Consider the following 15,082-nt stretch of genomic DNA (forward strand, 5'->3'; position numbering starts at 1 on the left):
CTCTCTCTCTCTCTCTCTCTCTCTATATATATATATATATATATATATATATATATTAATGTATGTTATTATACAGCTATAAAGATGCGTTTGGCAACATTAATGATGATCACAGTTCTACAAGTGACAATGTATGGCTATAATTAGCTGCTTAATCCTGCAGTCAATGTCGATTCTCCTTGTGTACAGAAGGTGGAGCTACAAGCAAACTTATATACTCTGCTTCAGATACAACAATGTAAAGAAAGTTATACCTGCCATAATTTATATGATTTAGAGGTAATCATGGATACTACATTTTGCTGCCTAACTGGTGCCTTAGATGGTTATTTTCTGGTAGTACTTTTTTACTATATTGTTATTAATATCACAAAAAGAAATTGTCTCACCCGTTGCTGTTGTTTTGCCATTTGTTTTAGATGCAACATACTACTAACTAAGTATGATAGTCAATGATAATTCAGAAATGCTATCTTTTTATACCTGTTATAAAATAGCTGTAGAAAAATTATATGTTTGCGTGTGCATGTGTGTGTGTGTGTGTGTGTGTGTGTGAGAGAATGCTAGCATGCTGTAGCTGATGAAATTTGAACGTTTATTCAGGTATTCCTGATACTGGGTGTCATTTACAAACCAGCTGCACAAAACTGTGGGTCTACATGTGCCATTGTAACGTCACATAATTGTACTTGCAGATGGCTTATTTATTTTTACAGAACTGTATAGGGATTGTGTGGTGTATATTGGATAGTGAACAATGTTTGCATTCTGGACAACTCCTGCAGAATAGATGCAGATTTGTAATCAACTATCCACCCGATCTGCAAATCAGGAGATTTCTCTTTCCAGGATAAGATCCAATAATTATTATTATTATTATTATTATTATTATTTTCTCCTATTTATAATCTATTTTTGTATGGCTGGCAGTGGTGTGGTATTGTTGGAACGAGGAAAGACAATGAAAGATTGAGGCATAAAAGATAAGTTAGTCATTGTAAAAATCTTAAAACAGTTAGCTGCTGCCAACCATGACTGCCCTTCATCATTTACATTAACCAGTCTTTCCTGACGTGGTTCAGGAGGAGGCTTTCACTTTTCTACTGCATGGGCAATCTTGTGGTAACCAGCCAGTTCAGAATAGCTGTGGGCCAGGTATAATATCCATCATGTTTGCTGCTGAAACAGATTCAGGGCACTTGTTACCTATGGTCTTAAAAGTTGTGACAACAGCTGCTGCAACCAAGGAGGCCACAGAGATCACTAAAAGAGATCAAGATGACAACATAAATCACAATTCACCTGACTGCATCTGAGATAGTAGTCCAGTAACTCTTCAGATTACCTTCTCGTTGGTGTGATGACACTCTTTCTCTGCACTTCTCTGTAATTTCCCACTGCTTTCACAAATTTTTTGTATATGTGAGAAGGATGATTACGGCATGGCGTATGTATGGCACAGAGCTGATCTAAAGTACAGTGGATTTCTAACTGCCATCCACGTGCCAAATTATTATCATGGTAATGTCAGCATAGGTCATTTATAGAAAGCAATCACACATGTGTCTACAGGTCCATTCAATATACCCAATGATAAGCAAGGTGTAGAGTTGCGTATTTGAAGGCATTCCTAATTTTACAGAGTACAGTTTTGTAGTTACAAAGATGGATATGAAACTGCTTCAGTAATGGAAAAAAATCAGTGGTTTCCCAAACATTTTAACTTAGTCTCTTGTGCTGGCTACTCTCATCAATGTCAGCATGGATTTACAGCAAACCTCAGGCACCCATTAGTCGTATGAATACTGACAGGTGTATATGTGTCTCCATCAAAGTCTGAGTAACTTTGTAATTACTCAAACAGTCCTTTACAGTACTCAGTCTGCATTTGCACATCCCTTCTATTCCCTGTTCCGCCCCTACAAATGTAAGCAGTCGCAAGTTCCAAATCTGCATGCGTTGTACAAATTTGCGTAAATATGGGTTTACATGGATCTGTAAAAAAACATAATGTATATCAATATAAAAAGAGAGAGACTGATACTTTATGCTTGTTGTAGAGTTAAAGCAGTGGTTCTGTGGGGGGCAATCAAAAATTGGGGCACTGTTAGGGACATATCATCGAACATTGGTTCAATTCTGGACATTTGGTGACACATCTCAGCTGTATGTCTCAAATATGGCTTTATACTTCTTAAAGGAAAACTCATAAGTCTGCCAAAAAATGTAATCTAAAATAATAGACTTCTCTAATTTGGTCAATGTATTCATAGAGTTTAAAAAGTTTAACTGGTTCCTTTTGATTATATTCAAACCTCTTATATATTTTTATTATATTATGGCTATGACTTGCTTGATATCATTTTATCTTTGCTGTTTAGCTGCTCTTAAAGATGACAGTTATACAGCGTGGACTTAATCAATTAATTTTGTAGTTTAAGCTTTCCATTAAACACATTATATAATAAAGACATGATATGGTATTGTGTTGCACTATATTACTTTGTTGAATATGCAATATAGAATATTCTTGAAAATGTCTTATATATAATTATAATTCCTGGAATTTAAAACATGTACTAAAAGGATTATATGGAAACTTGAAAAAAAAAGTTAATAATAGCATTTACAAAAGTTTTAAACATTTGATATTAGCCATGGTAACACTACTCTGTAAGACCACCAAGTAGTTGTCTTTACTTGTGAAATAATGATGAATAGATCTAGAAAGGGGGGTAAAGACCTGGATGAAATCTACATCTTTAGAATTTGCCTTGCATTCTATCTTAGTTTAGATGAGGCTAATGTCATACTCTTTTCGAAAAATTACATACAACCTAACGGTGCCTATTATTAGTCCTGAAGTTTCACAAGTCTAAATACTAAAACGTACCAGAGGCTTTTTGATGAATATCCAAAAGTGTCCCTGTTTTGACAGATATTTCCTGAGAATGAATCGTTTATCATATGTCAAATTGAATTATTAAATATTTTGTAGCTGGTTTCTGTATAAGTATATGTGCTTGTTATATCCTTTTTATAGTAGTAAAGGCTGTTGTGTGTGCTGGTGATATGTAAATAAATGTTGATAATGATAATAATAATAATAATAATAATAATAATAATAATAATATCTGGGCAATTAAGTAATGCAACAACATTTTGTAAAAATAAATAGCTTGTTAAAGATGATACCTACTTTTTTTTGACAAATTAAGATATGATGAGTGGCATAGTACAGTATGGTAATGGTTTAATTAGACTGTCGTAATTATAGAGCCACCATGACAGTTACATGTATGGTATTTTGACTTCAAGTAACATTAATAGGGTCTGCAGGAGTAGTGTCTCACTTGTCACATGCAACCATCTATATGGCCCCACCTCTCTAGAGAACCTGCAAAGGATTCTACTCTGACATAATTTGTTCAATAGAAATATCAGGGAAATATGTATAATTTACTTATCACCCTCCTTATAATAAAATGGGTCACAGCATTTATGTTACTACTGTGTATACAGTATTTCATTGTTCAAATATTGAAGACCACACCTTGCAGGGGAGGGCTGGCAATTTTTAGCCCGTGGAACAATGCCTAACTCAACAGCCGATTTTAAAAAAAAAAAATGCAGGTGGCCCAGAGACCCAGCCCAAGGTAGCCCACTTTGGGACCTTCCTGCAGGACAGATGCCCCCCTGACCCCCAGCCCAGCCAGCCCCTAATGCCTCGAAAAGCTTTTATTGAACCAGATGTAAAGTGTATTTCACATTCAATGCAACAGATTTTTTAATGAGGCTCTGTTAGTGATACTGATCACAGATATTAGGTGAGAGGATTTTTAAATGTCGGTTTCATTTGGTGTTCTACAGCTGGAGCTGTCTCCATTTTACCCGTTTGCTCTAAGATCTTGTATCTCCTGGACTAGTATAGCCTCAAACTCTATCACTCTTACCACTAACTGCCAGCTTGTGTTAGGTTTTAAAGATACGAGCTTTGGGTGGCTAATGGATATTTGTGCACCAAGAACTTGCCTTATTAAGATCTCCCTGCATATCACTGTTTGAGGGCAGAAAATGTAGTTTTTTTTTACTTTTAATAATAGTGTAGGTTCAGTTATATGTAGAACCATTTTACATTAAAAGAACACTAAGGACATGTGCTTATTTGCTTAATTATGTCTAATACAGGAAACTGCATGTGCTAAATGTAGCTTTATGCTATCCTGCTGATCACACTGTGAACAATCATTAGGAACTGTGTCTATTACCTTTTTTCTTGCTCTCTGGCAACAACCCCAATGATATCATACCCCACTCATAATGAGGAATTACCCACCCCTTGCAAGTAAACCACATCCCAATTTACTGTATTGTGTGGGACTCTCACAGTTGAATAAGATTTATAGTAGAGATAAGGAATTGTGCACATATATTAAAACAATTGGAGAATTTGGGCAAGTAAAACATGGTAGTACCTTCATAGAAAATAAAAAAAATATTCTGTAATAACTGCATTATAATGTAATATTTTCTGATTATGTCCATGAGACAAAGAGAAATAAAAATGGTTAGAAATGCCTGGAAAATTCTGGACCTGATAAACTCACATTCATTTAGTTTAGCAGACAATTGGCTAATTTTCCACAAAGAGTAACAGATTTGAAGGGAAATTCTCATTGCATCATTCTCTGTCACTCTCTCTCTCTCTCTCTCTCTTGTTTAATCCAGGCCTAATAGCGGGATTTACAAACAATATAAACATTGTTATTATCTTTTGTGGGAGAAATATTCACTTAGCATTGATGTGATACTGATCTCCACAATGGAGCCCAAGAGAAAACTGTTCCAGTAACAAACCCAAAATCTCATTGTGAAAATTTACACTATTTGGATATCACAGTTTATGGAAAAAATATAAAAACAAAGTTCTATCTTTTAAATGGGCATGAGAACAATAACAGAGAAATTCATAAGGCAACTTTTTGGATTTGTTTGAAATGACAACATAGGCAATACCCTGTCACTGTAACTTTATAATTAATTGTTTTCAACCAAAATTTGTCTAATTGCTCCATGCTTGGAAACAAGGAGAGTTGTCAAAGTATTCACACCCTAAACAGCAGCACATACCCAAAGACATAAACAATAGACATTGGTCTGGTGAAAATCTTTTGTTGTCAGTCTATATAAACTGAACCAGGAATGTGGATGTAATTAGCCTAAGTTTCTATTAGCAGTTACATACACATCATTTAAAAATGATATAACATCATATAAATCTTTTTATTAGAGGTGCCCGAAATAGATGAAACAGATAAAAAATTACCACTAATTTTAACACTTCTGAAAAAGGGAACAAATTACATTTCATTATACAGGGAGCTACCCAACTTGTACAATAATATGACCATCATTAGGGTGCAGTAATTTATGACTGTGTACATTACGACATTTGGTTTGTGCATAGGAATGCCTGACCGATCCCTGAGGTTAGAGCTAAAGGATACAGTATCTTTAAGTGGGGCTTCAAATTGATGTTCAGTAAATAAATCAATTTTACTAACACAGCATTTTAACAATGTGAAGTGAACCAGCTGAAAATGATACTGTATAGTTGGTATAATGTACTATTATTAAAACACAAATCCAGTATAAGGTTTATGCATATGTAAATATGCTTTTTAGTATGACATATGGCATTAAAGCTACAGAGTTTATTTAAAAAAAATCTCCAAAAGTACATACTAAAATTCAGTAGTTAAACATTTTTTCTAGATATATTAAAGTAAACAGTAAAATAACATTTAATTATCTTTGAACTAAAAAGTAAATTATACAAATGGCTGCAGAGACGAGTGTTTGTCTATATCACGTTTCTAATTAAACTTCCTAAACTCTTTCTTCATCCTCTTTACTTCACTTATTGCTGTTTTTGACCTAACCATTTCTTCTCCCCTTTCTCCTCCCTTCTTTGCTCACCACTATACACCCTGAAGGCGGAGTTGAGGATTGCAAACTTTTTAAAAGCCTTGATGGAGTGCCTAAGCTGCAAAAAAAAAAAGTTCAACAACTTCTGTAGGAGGAAATCTGCAGTGAGCAGCAGGCTTTTAAACTTTAAAAAGACACGCTGTCACTTGCTCATTTTACTTTCCAAGAACTCCTTGGACTTTGTTTTCACCAGTTTGGATCTGAAAGGTATTGTGCAGTTGACTTTTCTTTGTTTTGGCTTCTGTCATTTAGTTTTTATGTATTTTTGTATATATTTCTGGGAGGGGGGGGGAATTTCTCCTTTGTCAATACTTTTATCTAGTAGAGAAGAACTTCTTCAGCAAACACTTTTTTAAATGTTTACATGGTAATGATGTATATAGTATACCAAGGTGTTACTTGTGTTACTGACAACTATTTACAATGTAATCTAAGTATTTATGGAGTGTAATACATTGGAAAAAAGTGTCAGTCAATAGTTGGGATCAAAGGAATGTGTCTGTCTTCTCTTATTACTGGTACCACTGCAGATGAAAATCGATCTTTACATGTGTTAAAACTTATACTTGAAACACGTCATAATGTTTTGAATGTACATATACATCTTTAATGAACTTTGCCATGTTCATATACATATGTGAAAGCAGCAAATGTCTGTAGTGTCACTTTTATAACACTCAATAATAAATATCTCTATAGCTTTATTAAAGGCATTCTGTTTGCCCCTTGGATTCATTTCTTGGACGTTTTGGAGTCTGTGATCCATCACCAACCACATTAGAATAATGTGCCAACTACTGCTGGTGCTGGAATAAAAAATGAAAAAAATAACAATAAGAGATTATTATATAACCTAAGTGCCAGTAGCCTATTTTTCAGTGAAACAACACGAGACGAGTTTATTTCCAGTTTTTAGTTGGATTTTTTCTTCCTTTTAACAGTATACTTTTCCTATATATTCCAGCCTACTATACATGGGAATGTACCATACCCTGCATAGCCAATTAAGATTTGCTTTGTTGCATTATACTAGCAATGAACTATTCGCTTTCAAGTTATAATTTGCTGCCTGCGCAGACTATGTGATGATGTCATATAATCACATTTTATTTAATTGGTTTTACTAATTTAGTTGAGAAAAATGTATATACTATTAATAGGTAGCAGTAATTGCTAGGTCTCAATACATATTTTAAATACCCCAATACTGCATATAACAAAAGGTAAGGGAAATGGGAAAATGTAATTTAGGCATATTTTTGCTCTTAGTGATTTTGGAGCCAGTTTTTTTAATCCTTTTTTTCTCCTTAGGAAACGTAACCCCTAAAGTTATATTGTTAGTTGAGTTTTTAATCAACTAACTCCTAGGGGAAGTCACATAGAGCTTACCCAGGAAATGCAGCCGGCTTTCTTGCTACAAATCAATGTCACAGTCAGGCTTCTACTTAACATGCACTGTGAATTTTGCCTGCACTGGATGCCAAGTATTAGATACTACCAGCTTCAAAACTAGACTAAAAACAGAAGTTATTTTTTGTTCTGCAGAAGCTTTTTGCTAAGGAAAATTTGATCCAGATTTATTGCTGCCTGAAGTGAGAATTTGCATGACTTGGAATTTTCATACTTATGAGTTCAGGCACTAATTGTTCGTAATCCTGCTGAGTAAGATTTTGCAGTTATTAAACCTATTGTGCAGAGGCTGTCATGCCCGCATTTCTCTGCTCTCCTGGGTTAGTAATGAGAGAGAGCAGGCTGCAAACTGTACTCCCCCTGGTTTGCATTTACAAATCAGAACTCTTGGTGTACTTTGCCATTATAACATCTGTTTAGCATACTTTGTTTTTCAACTACTGAAACCTCTAGACTTTGCTATGTTTTCCCCAGAAATTTTGAAATCTACATATTGGCCATTTTCCATAGAACCCCTGTGTTTCAGTAATAACTTAGCAATGCTAATGCAGTAGGTGGTGTAGACTGTGAAATTAGAGAATTTTTAAAAATGCAGACAATTTCATTTAAGCAAGAATAACTGTTGGAAATTCTAAAGTGTAAAGTTGTTGGTTCTCCAAAAATGTAATACTTTACCCAAAACTATATTGTACATGACAATATCTATTTATCTATCTATCTCATATCTATCTATTTATTAATCTATCTCATTTATCTATTTACTGATCTATCTCATATCCGTCTATTAACTGATGGACCGATCTATCTATCTATCTACTGATCTAGTTCATATCTCTCTATTTACTGATCTATCTATCTATCTATCTATCTATCTATCTATCTATCTCATTTCTATCTATTTATTAATCTATCTCATTTATCTATTTACTGATCTATCTCATATCCGTCTATTAACTGATCGATCTATCTATCTATCTATCTATCTATCTGTCTCATGTCTATCTATTTATTAATCTATCTCATTTATCTATTTACTGATCTATCTCATATCCGTCTATTAACTGATCGATCTATCTATCTATCTATCTATCTATCTATCTATCTGTCTCATGTCTATCTATTTATTAATCTATCTCATTTATCTATTTACTGATCTATCTCATATCCGTCTATTAACTGATCTATCTATCTATCTATCTATCTATCTATCTCATATCTATCTATTTATTAATCTATCTCATTTATCTATTTACTGATCTATCTCATATCCGTCTATTAACTGATCGATCTATCTATCTTTCTATCTATCTATCTATCTACTGATCTAGTTCATATCTCTCTATTTACTGATCTTTCTATCTATCTATCTATCTATCTATCTATCTATCTATCTATCTATCTAATATCTATCTATTTACTAATCTATCTCATTTATCTATTTACTGATCTATCTCATATCCATCTATTAACTGATCGATCTATCTATCTATCTATCTATCTGTTTTATGTCTATCTATTTATTAATCTATCTCATTTATCTATTTACTGATCTACCTCATATCCGTCTATTAACTGATCTATCTATCTATCTATCTATCTATCTATCTATCTATCTATCTATCTATCATAGTTGGTTTTGCACAGTATTTCCATTTGAAGTAATATCACAGCAAGATGTCTAATATCATAGACACATATGCTCATTATACTGTATATTGCATTACTTATTAGGGGTATTATATTATGGAAAAAAACAGTTTTCCATATTAAAGATCTTCTACTGCTTACAAAGCTTTAAAATTAAGCAGTACTAAGTATCAAAATGAAAAATTTACTTTTCCGTGGTGAAAAATTTTAATTCACATGTATTGAAGGTAGTGATTATTTTTATTTTGTTGCATACAATATTGATAGAGCATGTTGAGAGATCATTTTGTTTTAGTTTTTTTCATTTAGTCCAAATAAATTATTAATTTACCATTTTTAAATGCTAGGCTTTCATCACAGCTTGTTATTTTATCATCAATCTTTCAAGAGTACATCACAAATTTGAAATCATTTTCTAAATAACTAATGAATATTCCTGTAACAGGAAGTAATATTTAAGTGTATGTTATATATTATATAATAGTATGTATGGTGGTACACAAACAATTTTGTGATGCCATTTCTTATTTGTTTCAGTATCAATATTGTCATTAAGTAAATGTTCTGCGCTCCCCACTCATGGTTGTCTACATATTGATTATGGGTTTATTTATGCCTGTGAACGTTCTCTGACGCAGTATGATGTTAACTTGGCAATCACGGCTCAAATGACTCACATTTAAAAAGTTAAAAATAGACTATCAATACAAATCCCGCAAAACAGAAACTCTCCCTTTTATTATACATATATATTAAAGCTATCAAGCAAATGGTCTGTCTAGTGAAATGGAAAATTGAACCATCCTCAGGTTCTTGACAAGTGTTATCAACTTATTGCAGGAAAGCTTAAATTACACAAGTCTCCTAATCCAAGCCACTTGACTAATAATATAAAGGGAGTAAAAAAACTCTAGAGTCCCTAGCTAAAGAAAATTACAATAAGGAGTCAGTGAGGACATTTTCCTTTTGTAATATTAATATCTTTCATTTCTTGAAATAAATAATTAAAACAGGGACATACATGTGAGTGAAGGAATTGTGTTAGACATAAACTTTTGAACATGGAAAAATGGTTCAAATGAATGTCAGGTGCTAAAAGGTCATGTTTCACACAGGCAACATACATATGGAGCTGCTGTATACGTTTCTTATTAAGTTAATGTATATAGATAGTAGTTGTATGGAAACCTGGATTCAAATAGGGTTAATATTCATAGTCCACACAACCTAAAGTGCCACATAAACATTTTATTCCTGCTGCTGATCTCCTGGGTTACAAGACCTTAAAAAAAAGCTCAAATTATTGGCAATAATCCAAAGATACCTTTAATAATTTCAGCATTCACTTAATCTCTGTTTTCACATTACTGATTTGCCGACTCATATACTTTGCAGCAATATATATATATATATATATATATATATATATATATATATATATATATGTATATTGGACAATAAGCTTTTCTCATTGTTTTACCCAATATAATGAACTTAATATTATCTGCCAGATGTTTTTGAAAGTTATGAATGGATTGAAACATTAAATGTAACAATCATATTATTTATGTTACATTTGGACCTGCCAATTTACTGCAAATTTAAATTACAAATTAACAATGTATTTTTTGTTTTAGGTAACAGTTTTTAAGAATGGGTGACTGGAGTGCCTTAGGAAGACTCCTTGACAAGGTGCAGGCCTATTCCACTGCTGGAGGAAAAGTGTGGTTGTCAGTCCTGTTCATTTTTCGCATCCTGTTATTAGGAACAGCGGTGGAGTCAGCATGGGGGGATGAACAGTCAGCATTCCGTTGCAACACTCAGCAGCCTGGTTGTGAAAATGTCTGCTATGACAAGTCATTCCCAATCTCTCACGTACGTTTTTGGGTACTTCAAATTATATTCGTCTCTACACCCACACTCTTATATTTGGCTCATGTGTTTTACTTGATGCGCAAAGAAGAGAAACTGAACAGGAAAGAAGAAGAACTTAAAATTGTCCAAAATGATGGAGGCAATGTGGACATGCACCTTAAGCAAATCGAAATAAAGAAATTCAAATATGGCATTGAAGAACATGGAAAGGTCAAAATGCGTGGTGGTTTACTTCGTACCTATGTGATCAGCATTTTATTCAAATCATTTTTTGAAATTGGTTTTCTTGTGATCCAGTGGTACATGTATGGGTTCAGTCTAAATGCTATCTACACCTGTATAAGGCCACCATGCCCACATCAAGTTGACTGTTTCCTTTCCCGTCCCACTGAGAAAACCATTTTTATTTGGTTTATGTTGGTGGTGTCTTTGGTTTCACTAGCACTGAATATTATTGAATTGTTCTATGTTACATTCAAAAGTATCAAGGATGGCATTAAAGGAAAAAAAGACCCATATTCCACCACAAGTGATCCTGTTAATCCGGCTAAGGACTGTGGCTCCCCTAAATATGCTTATTTTAATGGATGTTCTTCTCCAACTGCACCTATGTCACCACCAGGTTACAAGCTAGTTACTGCAGACACAAATCCTTCTTCCTGCCGTAATTACAACAAGCAAGCTAGTGAACAAAACTGGGCTAATTATAGTGCAGAACAGAACAGGATGGGTCAAGCTGGAAGCACCATTTCTAATTCCCATGCACAGCCATTTGATTATTCTGAAGACCCTCAGAATGGCAAGAAAATGCCACCTGGCCATGAAATGCAGCCTCTCGGTATATTAGAACACAGACCATCAAGCAGAGCTAGCAGCCATGCAAGCAGCAGACCCAGACCAGATGACCTGGAGATCTAGCTTACTTTTCTATGTTAGCAGAAGGAGGTACTTCACAGTCTCAATGGAGAGATTTAACAAACTGAAAGACTTTTGTAAAGTACTTTTTCATGTTGTGTTGTGGGAGGTACACATTGATGTTTAAGTAGTTGGCTGCATCCTTTGCTATCCTACTCAGAAAAATAGAGTAACATACATTTTTTTGAAAACATGTATGCAACATTGAATTTCAACAGACTACACAGAGAGTAAAAATGTTTATGTGGTTCGTTGCATTATTTTACTGAGTGGTGAGTACCATACTACTTAGATTGAGAAGAGGGATTTCTTGTGAACTAAATAAATAATAGTTTGATTGTCTGGAACAGATTTTAGCTAATTGTGGAGAAAGCAGCCAATGCTTAGATCCGTAATGAGCATTATTTTTATATAGTGGTAAAGTTTCTAAAGTGTGCCTTATGAATGACTGAAGTTTTTTTTTTCTAAATATGATTTTCAAGAAGAAGGTAGATCAAAATTAACCAAATATCCAATGAATTGTATCATGAACAAATACATAGTGCATACCACCTTTATGACCACTATATGGAATTCGCATAACTTTTAAACAATTAGGCAGATGTCTTTCTTAATTTAAGATTCACATGTTCTGTCTATTTTATTTTTTCCTGCAGCCGACACTTTAGTTTTAGCCATCACTGTGAACAAGTTATTGAAAGTAGTTGGAATTTCCATGTACATGTAGTTATCGTGATCCTTATCTCCTTAAATGTGAAGCCACTTGTTTCATGACGTTACAAACAAGTAGTATAACATTTAGAATGTATTGATTTAAATTCGTTGTTTATTAATATCCAATAACCGAGACAAATAATTGCTACAATCTGCCTTTGTATTTATTCTGGTGCATTCTTATATCACGAAGCATTGTCAACATTAACTTCCAGTGCTTTTTTTTTCACTCATTAAGTAGTGACACTTGTTTTAACATTTAGAAAGGACCAGCCTAACTCATGGAATTGGCACCACTACATTTACTGCGGTAGCACAAAAGGAAACTATTCAGCATAAAATGCTTTAGTTTTCAGATGTATATCCTGCAGTGCGTTTCCAAGATAAGTTTTAGTGAGACTCCATAGTCATATTTCATGTCACTTCATCATATTTTAATATTACATTCCCTTTGTTGCTTTTTCTATTTTTCTAAAAATGACAGTGACCAATGAACATAACTGAGACAATAAACTAGTGCCTGCAAACTGCAAATATGTGCAGTTGTAATATGAGCTGCCAAAATATGAGCAGGTAGGAAATAAGGTACGTTAGAAGACTAAGAGCAAGATTATATATATTAAAAGCTATTTTGTTTTTTTACATTTCTTTCTTTATATTGCCCTAAGTTGAGGTTATTTACTGTGCCCCATTGCAACCAATAATTACTTTTCTTTCATTCTTTTTTCCACAAGACCCTGCCCCCTAGCAGTCTTGATTTTCCCAAGATAGTTCTGATGTCTGGCTGGCAAAAGGGGGTATAGCCGTCTAGATTAAGACTTTAGTTAAATGTAGCAGTGGCTGGGTGTACCAGACATGTGGCCTATTGTGTCTGATTTTGTTATATTAGAATATTGGGAGGTATGAATAATCAAATATAACTGGTTGCTATAGGCTACAGTATAGCTGTGTTGTTTCTACCATGTGAGTGTATAAGTCTGTAAGAGATTGTTTCATGCCTTATAAAGTTTTGTAACATCTCACACAAGAGGCAATGGTATGACAATGGTAGTTACAAAACCGTGTTGTCCACTTAGTCATTGCTTGTTTTTAATGTTGCTATCCAGGTTTATATTTTTTTCCATTTACCCACACCACATTCTGTTTTGGACACAATCGATCAGCATGTTTTTGTTTTTTTAATATTGTTGTTTGTCTTTCTTTAAGCGAGAGAAATAAATTTATGGCATAAATTAATTAATTTTTAAGGTGTAATCAAAGAAGCTTGAATGATAGTATAAATGTAGTACTGTAAGCATATTTTTTTTTGTTTGCTATGTGAGAAACTTACCAGAAATGCTTAGAGCTGGAACCTGATTTAATATAGCTGCATGGGCGCTGACTAAGAGGGAAATGTACCACTTTCCAGAATCCACTAAACTTATCTCAGTATGGTATGACTATGGCATTTTAGAACATTCAGTTGATGATTTTTTGTTCTTAGTATTTATTAATAAGTACAAAAGATTACCATATTAGCTTTTACCTATATTGAAAATACTGTATGTGTGCTACAAGATATGGGTGCCTTGATGAACATTTGCCATTGAACATATGTTTGCTCTTCAAGCTTAGAGTGGACATGGATGTGAACCACTGAAATGCCTTGTGCAATATTTAACATACTGAGATAAATTTAGAAAGGGAGGTGAGGAAGTCATGCATTGCCTCTTAAAGAGTCCACGATTGTTACTTATGTTGTAATTATGTACTGTAAACTAGAATTCAATACTCTGGAGAGACTAATTTTGAACATTGAATTATGATCTGGTTGCTTCAACCATTGTAATTTTTGCACTTGGGATATGTTTAGAATGCAAGAGTGTCTGGACATGCTCTTGTTCATTAATACACCTAGAGCTAATTTATTTGAAACACTGCATATGTTAAATTCGCTGAGTGCACACATTTAGAGCATCAGGGATTAAACATCTCTACCTATTATTCACAGCGCCATCATCTTCATCCAGCAAAAATAGATCCAGATAGGACACATGTAGTACGTATGACTTCTAAAATATGAAAGAGAAAAAGTTACAACAGTAATTGTAATTGATATTTCCATAAACTACTGTATCTTAAGCTTTATTGCATGTATGCAGTCATGGTTCATTAGCAAATGGTTTCCAAAGTGATTAATTTAGACAATAAAGTTCTACTTTAGTAATAGTTGTTATTGAGTTGTTTTTCTTTCGGTCTGCCTATCACAAAAATGCTCCTGCGATATGTTTTATGCTCATTTTTTAAAAACCGGTTAATACTAAATAAATATGTAGATGATGTATTTATCCTGGAAACACCATGTTTGGGTGGATGTTATTTGTAAGTTCAAACACTCCTTTTAAAATGCTCCTTTAACATTCACACTCCACTCCTCCCTCATTATCTTCTTGTCCACATGGTCCTACCAACAGCTAGGATTCCATGAGGCAGTGGAGCATGTGTGCAAATCCAGCACTGGAAAGGCTACTCAGCTCCAAGTAAACATGGAAGG

General features: G+C 33.8%; 1 protein-coding gene across 1 annotated transcript; it reads left to right on the forward strand.

Annotated features, from left to right (window-relative positions):
- The first annotated feature begins 6,038 nt into the window (after positions 1–6,038).
- Positions 6,039–14,755, forward strand: GJA1 (gap junction protein alpha 1). The gene is made up of 2 exons (XM_075202999.1): positions 6,039–6,195; positions 10,683–14,755. Exon 2 carries the CDS (start codon positions 10,699–10,701, stop codon positions 11,836–11,838), a length of 1,140 nt encoding a protein of 379 aa, XP_075059100.1. The 5' UTR covers positions 6,039–6,195; positions 10,683–10,698; the 3' UTR covers positions 11,839–14,755.
- The last annotated feature ends 327 nt before the right edge of the window (positions 14,756–15,082 follow it).

The sequence above is a fragment of the Mixophyes fleayi genome, chromosome 3, assembly GCF_038048845.1.
Source record: "Mixophyes fleayi isolate aMixFle1 chromosome 3, aMixFle1.hap1, whole genome shotgun sequence".
In the NCBI taxonomy this organism is placed as follows: Eukaryota; Metazoa; Chordata; class Amphibia; order Anura; family Limnodynastidae; genus Mixophyes; species Mixophyes fleayi.